Here is an 18,779-nt window from a genome sequence, read left to right on the forward strand (position 1 = left end):
TTAAAGCTGCAGTTCAAGCAATATCCTGCATGTGTGTTTTTTTTAATAAATCAGTTCTGTAGTAAGAAAAAATACTTTTAGCATTTTCTGTTTTAAAAAAAACAACTTTGAAAGACCAATGTTCTTGTATTCTATTTTAACAAGCATGCTTGTTCCTATAGCAACGATTTACATTCCCCATATTTAAAGATGTCGCCAAACTTTGCCGATCAATAGACGGAGAACGAATTGACCGGCAGCTATGCAGTTTTTTAGGTAAGTAGAGATTGCCCAGATGAAACTATTGAAGTTAAAAAAAAAAACAAAACACAAAAAAAAACGGGAGCCTGAACAGCAGCTTTAAAACTAAAATGTATAAAAGTGCAGCTCAAACCCAATAAAACAAACAACCTCTAAGTTCTAGTGAAATAATGATGTGAAAAATTAGGGGAGTGCAGGATAAACAGTGACTAATAAATATATGTGACCAGTGATAAAGAAATAAATATGGATAAATAAACCATATAACACTGTGTTGTTCTGTTCTTTTTCTTTCTCTTTGTAGGATGAGTGGGGACCTTCCTTCAATTTCTCTCCGGAAAAAACAAAACAATAACCCAATGATATAGATTGTATGAAAAAAAGCGCACTCACTCGGTGAGGGAGAGAGAAAATGAGAGGGATGGGGGAGAGAGAAAATGAGAGGGATGGGGGGAGAGAGAAAATGAGAGGGATGGGGGGAGAGAGAAAATGAGAGGGATGGGAGGAGAGAGAAAATGAGAGGGATGGGGGGAGAGAGAAAATGAGAGGGATGGGGGGGAGAGAGAAAATGAGAGGGATGGGGGTGAGAAATGATGAGGGGGGGTGGGAGAGGATGAGGGGGATACGGGAGGATGGGGGGGGTATGAGAGTATGACTGCAGGTATGTTATTTATAAATGATCTGACCGTTACGTCATTTTTTCTAAATTTCACCCCGGGTATGCACCAATTTGCACCATTTCATATTCTATTTCATAAAAAAGTTCTGGGGGAGGGGGGGGGGGGGGAGCGCTCCCTCTGTCCCCAGATTGTTTTTTTTACAAAATATGAAATGGTGCAAATTGGTGCATACCTGGGGTGAAATTTAGAAAAAATGATGTAACGGTCAGATCATTTATAAATAACATACCCCCCAGCGACTTTTCTCCAGCGCGTCACACCTTTCACCATTGTATATTTGGAGAAGCCACCTCCTAACCCTAGACCCAGGCTAGGACACTTTATTCTCCTATGCCGCAGACAAAATTATAGGTATCAATTATTCATACAATAAGAAATAAATGTGATTATTGCCAAAGTATGAATGAACAAACAATTTCCTTATTATTAACAACATTCTAGTTCCTTCTGACCTTGAATGTGTCTTGATCTCCATCTTGAAAACCATAAATAGCTGGCTATTAGGAGTAGGCAATATACATGCTTTAAGCATAGAGGAATATATATATATTTTTATTTACATAGCGCCCACAGTGTACTCAGCGCTTTACAAAGACAGTACATGGAATTATAATACAATAAGCGCAACAAAGTCAGACAACAGGAATGGAAATCCCTGCCCCGGAGAGCTTACAATCTAAGTGGTATGTTGGGACAGTTACAGAGACAGCAGGTGAGGGAATAAGTGCAGTAGATGGCAATGCTTGGCAGGATTGACTGGGGGGACAATAGCCATGAGTGCAGGCTATTGGGATGCTTCATTTAAGAGGTGGGCTTTCAGGTTTGTCTTGAAGGTGGGGAGAGAAGGTGCTTGGTGTATACTGAGCGTGAGGGAGTTCCACAGATAAGGTGCAGAGAGGGAAAGGGTTTAAGGTGAGAAAGAGCTGTAGAGGTGAAGGGTGGAAAGGGGACAGTTATGGTGGGTAGGGCACAGGAGACGAGCAGGGGCATAGTGAGAGATAAAACCTAATAGGGAGCAGATAAAGGTACAAAGGAGAACTATGTAGGTGACCCGAAATTTGATGGGAAGTCAGGAGAGGAATTTAAGGAGGGGATGAGCAGGGACTGCTTTGAGAGAAAGTGAAATCATTCTAGCAGCAGAACTTTGGATAAATTGCAAAGGAGAAAGTTGTGAGGCTGGGAGATCTGTTACAATAATCCAGATGGGAGAGGATATTACATAAATACACAGTAGATGAGGTTGAAAAAAGACATCTGTCCATCAACTTCAACCTATGCTGAATTTAGACAATATATAATATCCAGAGTTTCAGCTCACTCAATCTTTTAAAAAAAAACCCTCACAATTGCAACTTTTAAATATCGACTAACCAATTTGTTTAAATTTAAAATAAGTTATGGTGAGTTAAAAAGTGACAAAAACCCTCTACTGTACAGTGTAAAGCAAATAAAAAACAATTTGTGAGCACATTCACGTCTCAGACATTTCTGCAACTCTGCCTTTCCCCATTATCTCTTAACATACAATGCAACAACTGCAGCCAGGGATTCTGGGTAATGGCATTCAAATGAGCACTCACAGCGAGTCCCTCTTTACTTCTCATCCATTTTAACATGAACCCCTCCCTATAAGCTTATGCGTCCCGTATTACATAGATTGTCAGCACAGCTTGGGTTAAAGAAGTGCACAGCCAGTAAAACCTACTCACAGACAGCTGTTTTCGACCTTTTGGGTCTCATCAAATTCACAGGTTGGTTACTGGCTGTGCGATGTGAAGCGGGTAGTGGCTACAACCCGACACATTCTCCAGACACAGCAAGTACAGGCAGATGTTGCTTCCATTTGTGCAGCAAAAGAAACTAGGCAGTGTGAAAGCATATTCCAACAAACAATGCCGAACAAGTCAACATATTTACCCTCAAAATGTTGAATACTTTCCCAAACCTGATTCGCATCATTTACATATTCTTTCTCACTCAATATAATCAAGAAAAGACACATGTTGTCATATTTTGGCCAACACAGGAAAAGCAAGAACACCGTGGAATTGTCGGTAATATAATGACGGTCAGCTGGATGTGGCTTTATTTATTTGGAAGGTAGGTTGTTATTATAATAACCACTATGTTATACCTCATCTCCATGGAAGAGTAAATCAGTTCTTGCCTGTGTGACGTACCGGGTATGTCATGTTGTTAAACTTTACAGTGCCTGGTGTCCTGCGACACCAGAGTGACACCAGACAACCAGAACTACCGTGTCATGTGATCGCTCAAGGAACAAACAGGCCCCGGAGGGCTGTCGCTACCAGATCTGGGTGCATTCAGATGTCCAGCACTGTGAAGGTTAAATCCCCCCAAATTCACATTTACAGATCTTTCAAATATTCAACTTCCAATGTATTTATATTTACACAATGCGCCGCTGTAGAACCGGCACAGCAAGGACAGGTTTCCTAAAACCCCTGAAGACCGGTAAGTGGTCCAAGCGATGACTCTGTGTTGAAATGGAGCACAGAGCTAAGTACAGATGTAACACATGACAACGTTTCACAGACAACACGACACTATCTCATTGTAACGCAGAATATCACAGAGTTTCCGTAGCATTCAATGGCAGTGTTGGTGCAGAATATTCCAACACATCCCACCCCCACGCGCCAGAGGGGTGGGGCAATAATGCCCGGGAGGGTAATATTCAAAAGCTCTCTAACATGCACATTTCTGTAGTAGCTAAACGTGAGGTTCTAGACCAGGGGTTCTCAACTACAACTCTTCAAGACCCCTCAACAGCTCAGGTTTTATGGATATCCCAGCTTCAGCACAGGTGGCTCAATCAGTGGTCACCTATGCTGAAGCTGGGATATCCTTAAAACCTGACCTGTCGGGGGTCTTGAGAACCCCTGACTTACATTGTAAGATAGAGGCCATGTGAATATTCCAACAATTTAGCCTACCTTGTGTAGTTTGTCTGCTTTCTCATAACAACTCTCCAAGTGCTGGCGCAGAGCACAGTTCTCCTTGGTCAAAATCTCCACCATCTGCTGAGCCCGTTCTACGATGGCAAAAGCTTCAGGTGGGAGCTGCAGGCTCGGTGAGGGCGATGGAGACGGGTGGGAGGCCATGCCCATTGACAACAGTGGCAGGGGTGTTGAGTGCAATGAGCCACTGACTGAGGAAGCTTGGGAGGACATAGGGCTGTGATGTTGCAACGGCATCGAGGGGAAGGGAAGCTGCTGGCATGGTCGGCTGCAAGTAAAATGGCAAATTGTTGGATGTTTGTAATATAGTGGGTGTTAGAAAATATATATTTAGGTGATGCTGACGTGAACAGATTTAGAAAGCAACCAAATGGGTACTTTTTAATTGCTGAATGACTCATGCACGTGCTGTATGGAGCCTTCTAAACTTTGTACTTAACCGTCTGCATTCTGAATAACATTTACTATTCTATTAAAAAAACACTGCAATATAACATTCTGTAACAGGGAAAATGTGTGGGCTGAGATGGCGGATTCTGTACCCTCCATCACACAGAGCAAAAATAATCATTTAACTTTACCTTTTCATCTGAATATAAAATAATCTATTGACTAATAAATACAACTTACATTTATAACATAACTCTTTTTTATTATTATTATTATTATTATAACTCTATTGCTCCCGTGCCGGTAAATCCGCTCACTCTTCCGATCACTTGGTTGTCCATTTAAATCTACCTCTGTGCGCAGGGCTCGTCTCTCTCTCTTTCTCCCTCTTTCACTTTGTACTGGATCCCGTCTCTTAGGGACAGATCCACAAAGCTCATAACGCCATGTTAGCAAAATCAGTAGCAGACGCTATTTTAATGCATATCCACAAAGCTAAGTATGTGCAAAAACAACAGCCGCTGTTGGCCACAACAGGTCAGGTTGTCAGGATATCTCTGCTTCAGCACAGGTGGCTCAATCAGTGGCTCGGTCGAAGACTGCACTCCCTGTGCTGAAGCAGGGATACCCGGAAAACCTGACCTGTTGGCATCCCTTTAGGACTCTAGTTGGCCACCCCTGGTATAGTGTTTCGATATGCTGTGCAGTTGCTACCCCCGGTGCTGGAGAGCAGTTCATCTCTACTCAGCTGAATGGGACTACAATCTTCCAGGGCACTCTCATATTCTTTAGGTTGCTGATTACTGCAATACAGGGACCAGCAGATCTAAAAGCAGGTGGCCTACCCCATCATAATGTACGTGGACCCAGGAGAAGCCGTAATAGTACATAATATTGTTTGCGCGCATGCAACATGGATGCTGCTGCGTCCAGCTTTCTAAGAACTGCCTTGTAGCTCCCTCCTCATCTCAGACACTGAATACAAGTTACTGTCTCACCAATACGTTTCAGAACCCACCTGGCACAGAAGGGTGTACATATGAAGGTGTTACATGGGTGCGTACAGTAGTTTAACTTAACTAAAAATTCCCAATACAAGGTATGCTGCTGTTTTAAATAGGCAACACAGAGCTAGCCAAAGAGAGAACTCTGCACCTTTATCACAGCAAAATACAGGCGAATATCTTCAGTTTGTTTTCCTGGCAACTGACCTGACGATCAATAGAATGAGTTATCTGACTACTGGATTTATTTCACCATTCGGAAGGCTTTGTGTGAGCCATTATACAAGCATTAATGGGATTTGTCGTCTGCAACGTTTTACTAACTTGATGCTTCGCAGCTGTTTTTATGCATTTTTTTCCCTGGGAATATACCCTGAAACTGACCCGCTATCTTGAATTTCCTCTTCCGCTTCGTCATACAAACAGAGGGGGTTCCATAACCAGGTTCAAAAATCTTCTTACTCGATTTACAATCTCGTGAGTGTCAATGTGTTTGCTAAAAAATGACCTAACCCCACCGGTCATTTTTAATGACCCCGCGCACAACAGGAATGACATAAAGGGCCTTTTTTTGGCTTTAAAATCTTTAAGGATTTTCAAGATAATCCCAGTATGTAGTCTCTGTTGCTTTACCAAGAAATATAATAATATGGAATATTATGAAAAAGAAAAGTTTGTTTTGCAAGGGAACCAGAGATGCACTTTAATGCAGCACTACTGGGTGCTTTTATTTAAAAATCCTTTAATTGACATTTTTTAAGCAAGGGGTCTCTGGAGCTGAACCACACTGATTTCAGCTCTGGGAACCCCTGGCTTTCCGAGATACTTGCTGTACATTCGTCGGTGCTCCTGGTAAGAACCATGGCTGGGTTCACAATATGGAGGTTTAAAAGTCCCGCGTTCTGCGGGTCAATAGGAAGCCGTGACGCCATCCCTTGCGGGTTCCTATTGGACGACGTGACGTGGGATATTAAAACAGCAGAGAGATACCGGCTGCACCTTCCAATGTAAGTATCTTTGGAAGCCACAAATATATATTATACATATTATTATTATATTAGGTAAATTAGGGGATACTCTTATTTATTGGCACTTTTTGTTCCCATACGTGCTGAAGGTAAATATCTCCTAAATTGGCTATAAAGCGCCAGATCAGGAAAGTAAAAGAATTAAATAAGATTAGATGGTGGGAATTGGTGCTTCAAAACACTCTGAACTAATCTTGCAGATCTAATAGGCCGTGTGTTGCCATTGCATAGACCAGGCCTGCACAACTCCAGTCCTCGAGGGCCGCAAACAGGCCAGGTTTTCAGGATATCTCTACTTCAGCACAGCTGGCTCAATTAGTGGCTCAGTATGACGGAGTTGTGCAGGCCTGGCATAGACAATAAGAAAGCTAACAAAGACATAAAGAATGTACCACAAAGTCTACACCCCACAGTGGGGATATACAAGGGTGTCAAGAAAAAGCACGGGGTTGAGACCTTCAGGCTATAACTTATTCTGGAATTGTTATGTAATATACTCCTAATTCTGAAGTTTGCCCCTACCATGCATCTGTCAGAATATTGTTGACCTGGTTTTCCTAGTGACTAATAATCAATTTCTATATACTGTAGAGAACTCGGCTTTCCACACAAATAAATCATAACACCCCAAGACCATCAGAAAGTAAAGTGGTCTTCATACAAAGGTCTCCTAAATGCCACCAACTCTTCCTTTCAAAACACTTTTCCCTAACCAGGCTTTTCCGGCTTCCATACAAACGGGATGAAAATGAAGAAATCTAAGTGCCCCGTTACAAAAGGAAACCATATTTAGCTTCTGTAATTTGTCTCTCAGACTAGCTCCGATCCCCACGGTATAACTCCCACGGTCTTGGCTGATCTCGGTTTGATGAATGAGAGGCAGTCTCCTTTGAATTCTTCTCAAATACATTTTTCTAACCCCTTTATGTACGGCCATCATAAATAGCATGAGAAAGTGGTAAATCTCATTTTTTTTTAGTTGCATGGGAAATAATCTCATACAATTCTTTGGTGAGATGTGAGAGCTGACACTTTTTTTTTTTTTTTACCATACTGTGAATATCCAGCGTTTAATCAAATAAAAAACATACCGCTTCTCAAAAGAGGGTAGAGCAGAGAAGTGAACGTACCTCGTTACATTATATTCAGGGGGATGCTGGTATCTGAGAACTGATACCTCTGTTCTGGCTGGTTGAGGGGCAGGATAGGGTTTAACTATTTCTTGGATGCCAGGGTGATGCTTCTCATTGCAAAAGTGCCCTTGTTCCTCAGTCTTATTTACAGGAGTCACCACCTGTTTGCCCTTAAAGGGATAGTCTGGAGGAGGACCACGCTGTTCCACGTCTTTTTCTGAAGGTAGAGCTGGAGATGGTGCTCCGTTTTTGAGTCCTTTGATGCTGCCTGAAGTAGAGGGGTGCTGCTTAGCGCCGTTCTTCTCTAGTGACAGCATTATCCTCTCACTCATAGAGCGAACATGACCCTGTTTGAGTTCTTTAAGTGCTTCGTCTTGGTGTACCTGTCCACTGTTGGCTCGGTTCACAGTTGGCCTGCCTTCAGTTTTGGATTTATGATTAGCCACTACTCCAGCAACATAATAACCTGGGCCTACAGGTCCTGGCAGCTGGCCTCTGAAAAACTGAGACTGAGCCTTTGCCTCCTCATAGGTTGGAAGCTCTTCATTGTTTTGTTGGGGTTGAGAGGTCCTCAGCGTTTTCTCCATCACAGTGTTATCCACCTGATGCTCTTGCCCCTGAGGTTCTTGTCGGGCTGACTGGTTGACCATTTGTGGGTCTTCTTGAGTGAGGTTTTCCGTAGATGACAGTGTGTTTGCGGTGATGTTGGATGGTCCTGCGCTTCCTGTGGCCTGGTGCTGTATTGCCAGAAGGTTCATGTTCTCACTCGGGTTGCCATACCGCAGCTGCTCTTGGATCAGTCTCTGTAGCACTGTTCCAGTTGCAACATCTTCAGAACCTCGCATTTCCACCTCCGATATCCTGAGGAAATCCGGAGGAAGGAAATTGGACAGTGGTTCCTCTGCAAAACACGAGAAACAATAAAAGATCAGTTTACTTTATTGAAGAATGTGGTTTTTTTCAGTTCTTCTCCATGTATTGTTGTGACTTACTATCTACACTACTAGGACAATGCTCCAATCCCAGCTAATGTCATTATTATGGAGATGTCAAATATGGAACCCAGGCTGAAAAAGAAGATTGCAAAAATACAACAGCCAAGACCCAATAGGTGTGTGCTTGAAGAGACCACAATGTTTCTTTTTTTTAATATTCCCACAAAAATGTTCCAAAATACCTGCATTTTAGGGAAATGGGCGAATATAAAAGCATTCTCCTTGCGCTTCCTGTGACGCTATTTTAACCTACGACTTCTGCATAGCACAGATCACCAGCAACCAGCCCCATTCGTACATGTCAGTGTCAGCAAAAAATAAGTCCCGTGGCACGGAGTATAACAGCTGCAAACACGGAGGTGCTGTCAGCAACACAATTCATTCATTGACTTTGCAAATTTAGACCCAAAAAGTTGACTAACAAACATCACAACATATACAATTTATCCTGTTTTTCTCAAAGCAGAAATTCCCAAGCTGCTATAAGGAGAGGAGGAGGAGGGGGGGGGAGGGAGAGTGACGGGAGGAGGGGGGAGGAGGGGGGGGAGGGAGAGTGACGGGAGGAGGGGGGAGGAGAGTGACGGGAGGGGGGGGGAAGAGTGACGGGAGGGGGGGGGGGAGAATACAGGGCTGTATCGCCAGACTTCGACTTTCAGAAATATCTGCTGCTGTGTCTGAATAAATACACAAAACAAATAAAAAAGAAGAAGAAATCTGGCCACTGGTGTCACCAACAGAAAGCTTCCAACTTCCTATTAGCTGCTGGAGAGGAGAGAGAGACTGACCGCAGCAGCCAAAAAAAGGCAGAACACAATTCCAAAGTTACAGAGATCATACCGGTTTAAAAAAAATAATAACAATATCATCAACAGGTCACAGAAGAAAAAAAAAATATTTTCTATCAATATTCCTCCAAACAGGAAACTACTGAATGTTTTTCACAGTAAGACCAGTTTGAGAAGGTAAAACACATGCAGATTGCACAGGCACCGTTGTTTGTAACTGCCTCTATAGGACTAGGAATTCGGATTTCTGCAAAATTGAGTCTAAAATTAGAACTGCTCATGAGAAGTTAATGTATCACAGACACCTGGACTTGCAATGCCATATTGCAGAGGCTGCAGTATAGTAACATTCCCCACTCACCACTCTCGGTTGGGAGTAGCAAAAACCTATCTTCTTCCATCTTGCACATTAGTAAGGAAGCTCAATGCAGCCTTTCTAATACATGTAGTCCCAGTCGCTGTCTTAAGAATTTTTGGGGCCCTGGGCTAAGTATAAATTGGGGGCCCCACCCAGAAAGGTCACATTTAAATACAAATATGGTATGGTTTTATTGAACACCATTCAAAACTTTTATTGAAATTCTGCAAAGATTACTACAAACATTTTATTTTTCTACGTGTCTCTTTCTGGGTTTTGTATTTGCAAAGTGACAAATAACATCATCAAATTAGATTATACGTAGTATACATTTCAGATAAATCAATGAAATTACCTATTCAATTAAAAAATTGTAGAAACATTATCTTTGACTAAAAATGTGTGATACAAAGTTATGCTATATAAAATTAAAAGCAATATACTGTTGTAATCACACCCAAAATAAAAAATCATAATTACGTCACGTTTGCTGCGTTCAGTTAGAACTGCGAATTTAAAATCCTCCCTAAATCTGCTGGTCAGAAAGCGCATTGCACAGCAGATGCTAATGCCAATTATCGACTGTGGGGACATAGTATACGGCTCAACACCCCAAACCCACCTTAGCAAAACTTGATACCATCTACAATTCAATATGCCACTTTGTCCTCCAATGCAATTACAACACACATCACTGCGAAATGCTCAAAGAACTAGATTGGTCATTACTTGAGTCTAGGCGCAAAGTTAATCTCTCCTATCTTGCCTTCAAATACTTTCTGGGCAAGCTACCCAGCTACCTGAACACGCTCCTCACCCCTACCACATGCAGCACTTATCATCTGAGATCTGACTCCAAAAGACTGTTCATGGTCCCTGGGTTCAACAAAGTATCCGGCCGCTCCTCCTTCTCTTACCATGCACAACTGGAACATTCTACCGGAGACTCTCACTGCTGTGAAGCGCTATGTACATTAATGGTGCTATATAAATAAAGACATACAATACAATATATATATGCGTACAGTAATCTTAAGTATTGCACACAATAATGGATGTGTTTAAGTTTAAGTTCTTTCAAAACTAAAGCGGTCTCACATTTTAATCTGGTCTGTAACTGTTACATACGCCTATAACATATATTATCTCTTACTGTACATGCAATGTCCCGTATATAATGTATAATCCTGTTCACGTAATGTAACTACTGTATGTCTTTGTACCCATGTATTTGTCATCGTAACTTTATGCCCAGGACATACTTGAAAACGAGAGGTGACTCTCAATGTATTACTTACTGGTAAAACATTTTATAAATAAAATACAACAATTGGGCCATAGTATTTGTGGAGCCTCTGAAAGGTTGGGGGCCCTTTGAAGTTTCGGGGCCCTGGGCTACAGCCCATTTAACTCATGCCCTAAAATGGCACTGTGTAATGTCACAAATGACAATGCAACCGCCCTGATTCATAAACGGAAAGCATGTAGCAAATCAAATACATTATAATATTTAATATGTACGGTATATATTCAATGGGTTTCTTTCATCAAAACAGAATAATGTAATTTGCTTTGGATCTAATGCAGTATTCGTGGGAAATAACCACAATGGTATGTCTATAATTCCACAAAGAAAGTCACTACTGTACTATAACTTTCTGGTATACTTTTTGGTGGTCAGTCTTCACTATGCAAATAAATAGAGTTGTTCTCATTTACCTGCTTGCTCTCTCCCACCGCTGCCGGTCTCTGCTGTCACTGGGCAAGGATAATTCCTTTCCGTGTACAGAGGACGTTCCTGATAAGAATATCCAATGGTTTCCGCGAACTGTACAGGGACACTGGAGCTGTAGCATACAGATGGGACACCTGCAATTAGTTCAAACACATATTATTAGTACGACTGTGGCCAAACCACATGGGCAGCTTGAAAAAGAAGCGATCTATAAACAATGTGTATAGAGGTGGGCTATACACAAAAACAAAACAGTAATAACATGAACATTCTTTTATGCTTCCACTGTGTCAGACATGGGTCAATGCTGTCTTTTTGGAAGAAGCATAGGAAATGGGAGATGTATACAGAAAACAAGACTATATTTAGCAATGATGTATAGGCAACATAGTCAGTGCTGCAGGAACATGCCATACATCGTCTTGTCTTGCAAGTGGGTCATAATTTAAAAAAAAACTGTTTCTGGGGATTCTTGTAACAGACTTATTTCCAATAGTAGTGAATATAGCAATCCCACCCAGGTCTCTCTTTAAAGCTGTAGACCAAGCATTATCCTACATGTGTGGTTTTTGTTTTTTTAATAAATAATTTCGGTACTGTGAGAAAATACTTGTAGCATAAAAAAAAACCAAAAAAAAAAAAACCACACAACACATTTTTTATGTATTATAATGAAACAAACGTTTTTTGTTTCCATAGCAACCATTTGCAAAGTCACATCCCCTTCCTCTTCTGAAACAGGCCCTAGCACACCCCTTTTTGAGCCCTGCCCTCTCTAGCAGTGCACCAATTGTATCTAGTGACTGCTTGGTCACATGATCTTCCCCCACAGAACTTTGCATCTTTTGGTCCTTGTCTGCTGCACTGACAGCCATTTAGTGAACCCCGGAGCCGAATCTTCGCCGACTGATCACAGGAGAACGGATCGAACTGCAACTTAGCAAATTACTTATCATTGTGTGTATTGTATTGTTGCACATATTAAAGGGGGAAAAATAAATTAAAAAAACGGCATCTTGGACTGCTGCTTTAGGTAAGGTGCTACAGTATGACTTTATAACAATGTATATCTGCAGTCACCTACCTGCTCAGACCATGAGCTCCTTGAGAAAGCGCCATTGGGTGAGAAAGGCGTGGGAGGGTTTTAGATGCCTTGTTTTTGAAATAAATCTGAAACTTTGTAACTGAGCCTGGTCTTTCCACTGAAGCTGTACCGCAGCGCAATCCCACAGGGAACCATTATTCTCCTATATTTACCAATGGCGTGATATTCTCCAGCTACTGCATATGTCAACTATGATCTTGAATTTACCTTAGCAAATTGAACTGACACTCATTCCAGTATCTGTCATAAATGCAATACGCTGAAATAAGTTATACCCTGAAAATATTTTTTTTTGCTGTCCGTGGGCCCTTGTCACACCAAAACACCAAAACGATGTTAAATGATTATTATGTGTATTCAGGCATTACTATTTGGAAATGTATTTTGATTGCAATACTGTATATGCACTAAAATAATTTGAAAAAAGAATACAATGTATTTTATTTCTTTAACAACTACTGCTATTCTTTCTGTGATTTCTGTTACGTATGTAGCCCCTGCTACAAATATATGTATACAGTACTGTGGACAGAATTAATCTGCTCCACCTATCACATGGCGCGATGAGGAAGAGACATTGGGGGCTATGCACTAAGTCGTTTTAAGTGTGCAAAGTGCTCTTAGAACGTGAAGTTCCGCCGACCGCTAATCACTAAACCGCGCAAACAGACACTTTGCGCTCCAAAACTGACTTTTTCCTGGAAATGTTTCAAAGTCCAACTTTGCTCGTACGATGAGCTGTTTGTGCTGAATCCTGCCCTTCTGCGGGATTCACTAAGCAACGCAAACTTATCGTACTTGAAAGTTGCGCTGAATAAAGCTCACCAGCTAAAGGCAGGTGAAAAAAAAAGCAGGACTTAGAAAAAATTCTTTGTTTACATTTTTGCAGGCGCATAACCCATACAACAGGCCGGCGGGTGTCCCCGGCTGACCCCGCTGGGGTCCCTGAGGGAGGCCGGGGGTCGCGCGGGTGTCACCGGCTGACCCCGCGGCCGTCCCGGGTCCCCGCGGGAGTCCTGGGGTACCCGCGGGCCTGCGGTACCAATGTTGTGCCTACAAAAATACTAAACAATATTTCTAACTAAATACACCCCCCTAACACATATAGTACAATAATGTGCAAAAGAACTATTATCCAGATATGGATAATAGATTATTTGCCCATTATTAAACACTGCATTAGCATACCTAAATAAAGTAAATAAAAACAGTAGCCAGCTAATCCAATGAATACAAGCAGTAACAATATCAACAATGAATTAATTAAACCATTAACCAATGAAACCAAGTAATTCCTAAACCAACTCAAAATGAATAGTAACACTAACCAATCAAACCAATGAATTACTACAACATTAATTAATGTAAACATTAAAAAACAAAGAAATACATTCAAACAATATCTGAAATAAACCATAAAACGCATTAGCTAACATAATACAACATTAACTACAAACGAACACCAATCGCAAACATTTTATTACATTATGCAGGAAAAAAAAAAAACAATCACATCCACATAAGAAACTGACATTAAAAAACCCAACAGCAATACCAAGCCACAAATGCCCCCCCCCCAAATATTGTCATAATAATGTATTAATCTGTACCCTAAAGTGGTACAGATTAATATATTATCAGTCAATGTGCCCCCCCCCCAAAAATCAAAAAACACATCCAATGAAGAAACCTGTAAAAAGAGACATTTACAAACATTCAATATATTACTTACCATTAGAAGCGGTGGCCCTCCGACTCCCGGGGTAACAGGAAGCTCATGTACCTTGAAGGCCTCCAACAGCATCTGATGCCATCCGCCATGAAGATCCGGATCAGGTCCCCAAATCTTCTTTTTTCTTTCTTTAATCACCTTCTTCTATCTTCATCTGTCACCATTTCTTGATCTTCTTTATCTTCTATCTTCATCTGTCAATCCAAAAAACCCCATGGTAAATCCCAACCGATGTTGTCTCGTCATCTTCTTGGGCTCAAATGAGGCGTCACGGCCTTAAATAGGGCTTGTGACGTCACATTTAGCCTCAAAATGGTTAACAGCCACCTGATTGGCTGTTCAAACCATGTTCCGACTTAAAAAAAATTTTTTAAATGACGTCACAAAGGGAATGATGCCAGCCAATCAGAATGGCTGCGCTTCATTTGCCTTTAAGATGACTTCACTAAATCCAAGATGGCCAGCATCACATGGTATTTCAGCCAATCAGAGTGTGGAATTGGTTCCCACGATCTGATTGGCTGAAATACCATGTGACGCCGGTTCGTCACGTCATCTTAAAGGCAAATGAAGCACAGCCATTCTTATTGGCTGGCATCATTCCCTTTAAGTGACGTCATTTAAATAAAAAAATTAAAGTTGGAACATGGTCTGAACAGCAAATCAGGTGGCTGTTAACCATTTTGAGGCTAAATGTGATGTCACAAGCCCTATTTAAGGCCGTGATGCCTCATTTGAGCCCAAGAAGACGACGAGACAACGAGACAACATCGGTTGGGATTTACCATGGGGTTTTTTGGATTGACAGATGAAGATAGAAGATAAAGAAGATCAAGAAATGGTGACAGATGAAGATAGAAGAAGGTGATTAAAGAAAGAAATAAGAAGATTTGGGTACCTGATCCGGATCTTCATGGCGGATGGCATCGGATGCTGTTGGAGGCCTTCAAGGTACGTGAGCTTCCTGTTACCCCGGGAGTCGGAGGGCCACCGCTTCTAATGGTAAGTAATATATTGAATGTTTGTAAATGCCTCTTTTTACAGGTTTCTTCATTGGATGTGTTTTTTGACTTTTTGGGGGAGGCACATTGACTGATAATATATTAATCTGTACCACTTTAGGGTACGGATTAATACATTATTATGATAATATTTGGGGGGCATTTGTGGCTTGGTATTGCTGTTGGTTTTTTAATGTCAGTTTCTTATGTGGATGTGATTCTTTGTTTTTTTCCTGCTTAATGTAATAAAATGTTGCAATTGGTGTTCGTTTGTAGTTAATGTTGTATTATGTTAGCTAATGCGTTTTATGGTTATTTCAGATATTGTTTGAATGTATTTCTTTGTCTTTTAATGTTTACATTCATTAATGTTGTAGTAATTCATTGGTTTAATTGGTTAGTGTTACTATTCATTTTGAGTTGGTTAAGGAATTACTTGGTTTCATTGGTTAATGGTTTAATTAATTCATTGTTGATGTTGTTATTGCTTGTATTCATTGGATTAGCTGGCTACTGTTTTTATTTACTTTATTTAGGTATGCTAATGGAGTGTTTAATAATGGGCAAATAATCTATTATCCATATCTGGATAATAGTAATTTTGCACATTATTGTACTGTATGTGTAAGGGCAAAGGGGGGAGGGGGGGAGGGAGGGTAATGTATTGATGTTTGTTAATTCTTTTTTTAATATACATGTGTTTCATAGTGTAGATGTGCAGGGAGTCTCCGGAGCTGAACAGCATTGATTTCAGATCCGAGGACCCCCCACTTCAGGAGATACAGGCCCCGTTATGGGGTGCCGGTATCCCCTGCACTTTCAAGCGTCCGCATCACGTGACCGGAACATTGAAATTCTGCAGGGGATACCGGCACCCCATAACGGGGCCTGTATCTCCTGAAGTAGGGGCTCCTCGGACCTGAAACCAATGCTGTTCAGCTCCGGAGACCCCCTGCTCATGTACACTATTATTAAAATGTATTTATTTAGTGTACGATCGCCTGTAACAGCCTTGCATGGAGATGCAGAATCTCCATGCAAATGTCACAGGCGGCTTATTTTTTTCTATCAGCTAGCGTACAGAACGTTTCAGTGCGCTAGCAGAGGGAAAAAACATTGCACGCACGAAAAGCCAGTTTTGGGCACGTCCGATAGAAAATGGGCTGAGGGCCTTAGCGAATCGCACCGCCGGCTTCATTTTTTTATCGGACGTGCTAATTTTTTTCAGCACGGCGCGAAAGCTCGGAGCTTAGTGCATAGCCCCCGATGTATGTATGTCTTTAATTATATAGCACCATTAATGTACATAGCGCTTCACAGTAGTAATACACGTGACAATCATATAAATAACAAATAATACAAATAACAGATCATGGGAATAAGTGCTTCAGACATAAAAGTAACATTTCGGAAAAGTAGTCACTGCTCCAAAGAGCTTACAATCTAATTGGTAGGTAGGAAGAACGTACAGAGACAGTAGGTGGGCATTCTGGTAAGTGCGTCTGCAGGGGGCCAAGCTTTATGAATCATATGTATATTATTAGCCACTGTGCTATACTTACGCTTCTTTAAGCAAGTGTGTCTTAAGGTGGATAGAGTGGGTGCTAGTCGGGTATTGAAGGAAAGGCATTCCAGAGGTGTGGGGCAGTCAGTGAGGAAGGTTTAAGGCGGGAGAGGGCTTTAGATACAAAGGGGGAAGAGAGAAGACATCCTTGAGGAGAACGTAACAGTCGGGATGGTGCATAGCGAGAAATTAGGGCTGAGATGTAGAGGAGGGGGGGGGGGCAGAAGAGTGTAAAGTTTTAAAAGTGAGGAGGAGAATTGAGTGTGAGATGCGGTATTTGATAGGAAGCCAGGCGAGTGATTTCAGCAGGGGAGATGCTGAGACAGATTTAGGAAAAAGTAGTGATTCTGGCAGCATCGTTTAGGATAGGTTGTAGGGGAGACAGGTGAGAGGCAGGAAGGCCGGACAGCAGGAGGTCACAGTAACAGAGACAGGAGAGAATGAGGGCCTGAGTCAGAGTTTTATTAGTCGAGCAACAGAGGAAAAAGTGTATCTTTGTAATATTGCGGAGGAAAAAGCGACAGATTTTAGATACGTTTTGATTGTGAGAGGAGAATGTGAGAGAGGAGTCAAGTGCAACCCCTAGGCAGCGTGCTTGGGATACTGGGTGAATGATGGTACTTCCAACAGTAATGTGGAAGGAGGTAGTAGGGCCAGGTTTGGGAGGAAGTATGAGGAGCTCTTTTTTTGCCGTGTTAAGTTTAAGTCGGCGGAGGGCCATCCAGGATGATATCGCAGAGAGACATTCAGAAACTTTGGTCTGTACAGCAGGTGTAAGGTATCTGGTTGAAAAGTAAATTTGTGTGTCGTCAGCATAGAGGTGATATTTAAACCCAAGAGATGTGATTAGGTCACCTAGAGAGAGTGTGTACAGAGAAAAGAGAAGAGGTTCCAGCACAGAGCTCAGGGGTATCTCCACAGAGAGATCGGTAGAAGAGGAGGTGTTAGCAGAAGAGAAAGAAAAAAAGATCGATGCTGCTGCCGTTCCAAGAAGCACAGGGACTCACCAGGTAAAAATAAAACTGAAGTTTATTCTGTCAGAATAAACTTCAGTTTTATTTTTACCTGGTGAGTCCCTGTGCTTCTTGGAACGGCAGCAGCATCGATCTTTTTTCTTTCTCCAATGCTCCGGATCGAGCAAGCGCCGGGGAGTGACGTCATCAGTGTGCGCACACACGGACATCAGGAGAGAGGGAGTGAGAGTCGCGGACACACAAAGGATGGCTGCATGGTGAGTTAAGTGTACTCCAGGCTGATCCTGTCTCTCTGCTTAACATTATATGGACAACTGTCTTACACAGCAGTATTGCTCTCTTTATCTCTCCCCCTGCATCTCCCTTTTCCACTGCTATTGAAGGCTTGGCAGACGCCATGAGGTGTTACCTTTGAGCTCATCAGTCGGTTTTTCTCTTTCGTTAGCAGAAGAGACACTGAAAGTACGATGGGAGAGGTAAGAGGAGATACAGGATAGAGCTTTGTTACGAATACCAAGAGTATGGAGAATGTGAAGGAGAAGAGGATGGTCCACGGTGCTTTTATGTATTACCATATGTAATGACCTAAAGAAACCCATGGCGATTATTGTAGATATATGCACTGATGTACATAAGTTCAATAGAATTTAAAACCACCATAAATCCCTGTCAATCAAATTTCCGTTGCCTGTGACATCCTGTGATACAGGCTTGTCCAAGGAAGCTGGCGATAGACCTCAAAACCCATTCTCCCACATATGGGACTAGAGCACCAAAACAAATGTACAGACAAAATGGCACCCATGTAAACTGAAATTTGTTAGCACAACAGCATCAATGTTTTTGGTCATTCCTTAGAACAGGGGAGCGCTGCCAGCTCCCCTCGCTCCCGCGCCCCCCCCTCACCTAGTTTGCGGCGTCAAATGACGTCAATCATGACAAATGATTGTTACATAGTTGATGAGGTTGAAAAAAAAAGACATACGTCCATCAAGTTCTACTTATGCTACCATTAGACAACAGATACTTTATCCTATATTTGTACTTACAGTATATTGATCCAGAGGAAGGCAA

At 41.8% G+C, this 18,779-nt stretch overlaps 1 protein-coding gene across 12 annotated transcripts in view; it reads right to left on the bottom strand.

Annotated features, from left to right (window-relative positions):
* AMOTL1 (angiomotin like 1) overlaps nucleotides 1-18,779 on the bottom strand; it is a 138,639-nt gene that overhangs the window by 64,972 nt on the left and 54,888 nt on the right. For all 12 annotated transcript variants that reach the window (XM_075592480.1, XM_075592488.1, XM_075592482.1 and 9 more), the window contains 3 exons: nucleotides 11,314-11,463; nucleotides 7,454-8,357; nucleotides 3,878-4,169 (listed from right to left, as the gene is read on the bottom strand). In XM_075592480.1, coding sequence (XP_075448595.1) covers nucleotides 3,878-4,169; nucleotides 7,454-8,357; nucleotides 11,314-11,463 — 1,346 coding nt within the window. The remainder of the gene's footprint in view (nucleotides 1-3,877; nucleotides 4,170-7,453; nucleotides 8,358-11,313; nucleotides 11,464-18,779) is intronic.

Source organism: Ascaphus truei, chromosome 3 (genome assembly GCF_040206685.1).
Source record: "Ascaphus truei isolate aAscTru1 chromosome 3, aAscTru1.hap1, whole genome shotgun sequence".
NCBI classification, from domain to species: Eukaryota; Metazoa; Chordata; class Amphibia; order Anura; family Ascaphidae; genus Ascaphus; species Ascaphus truei.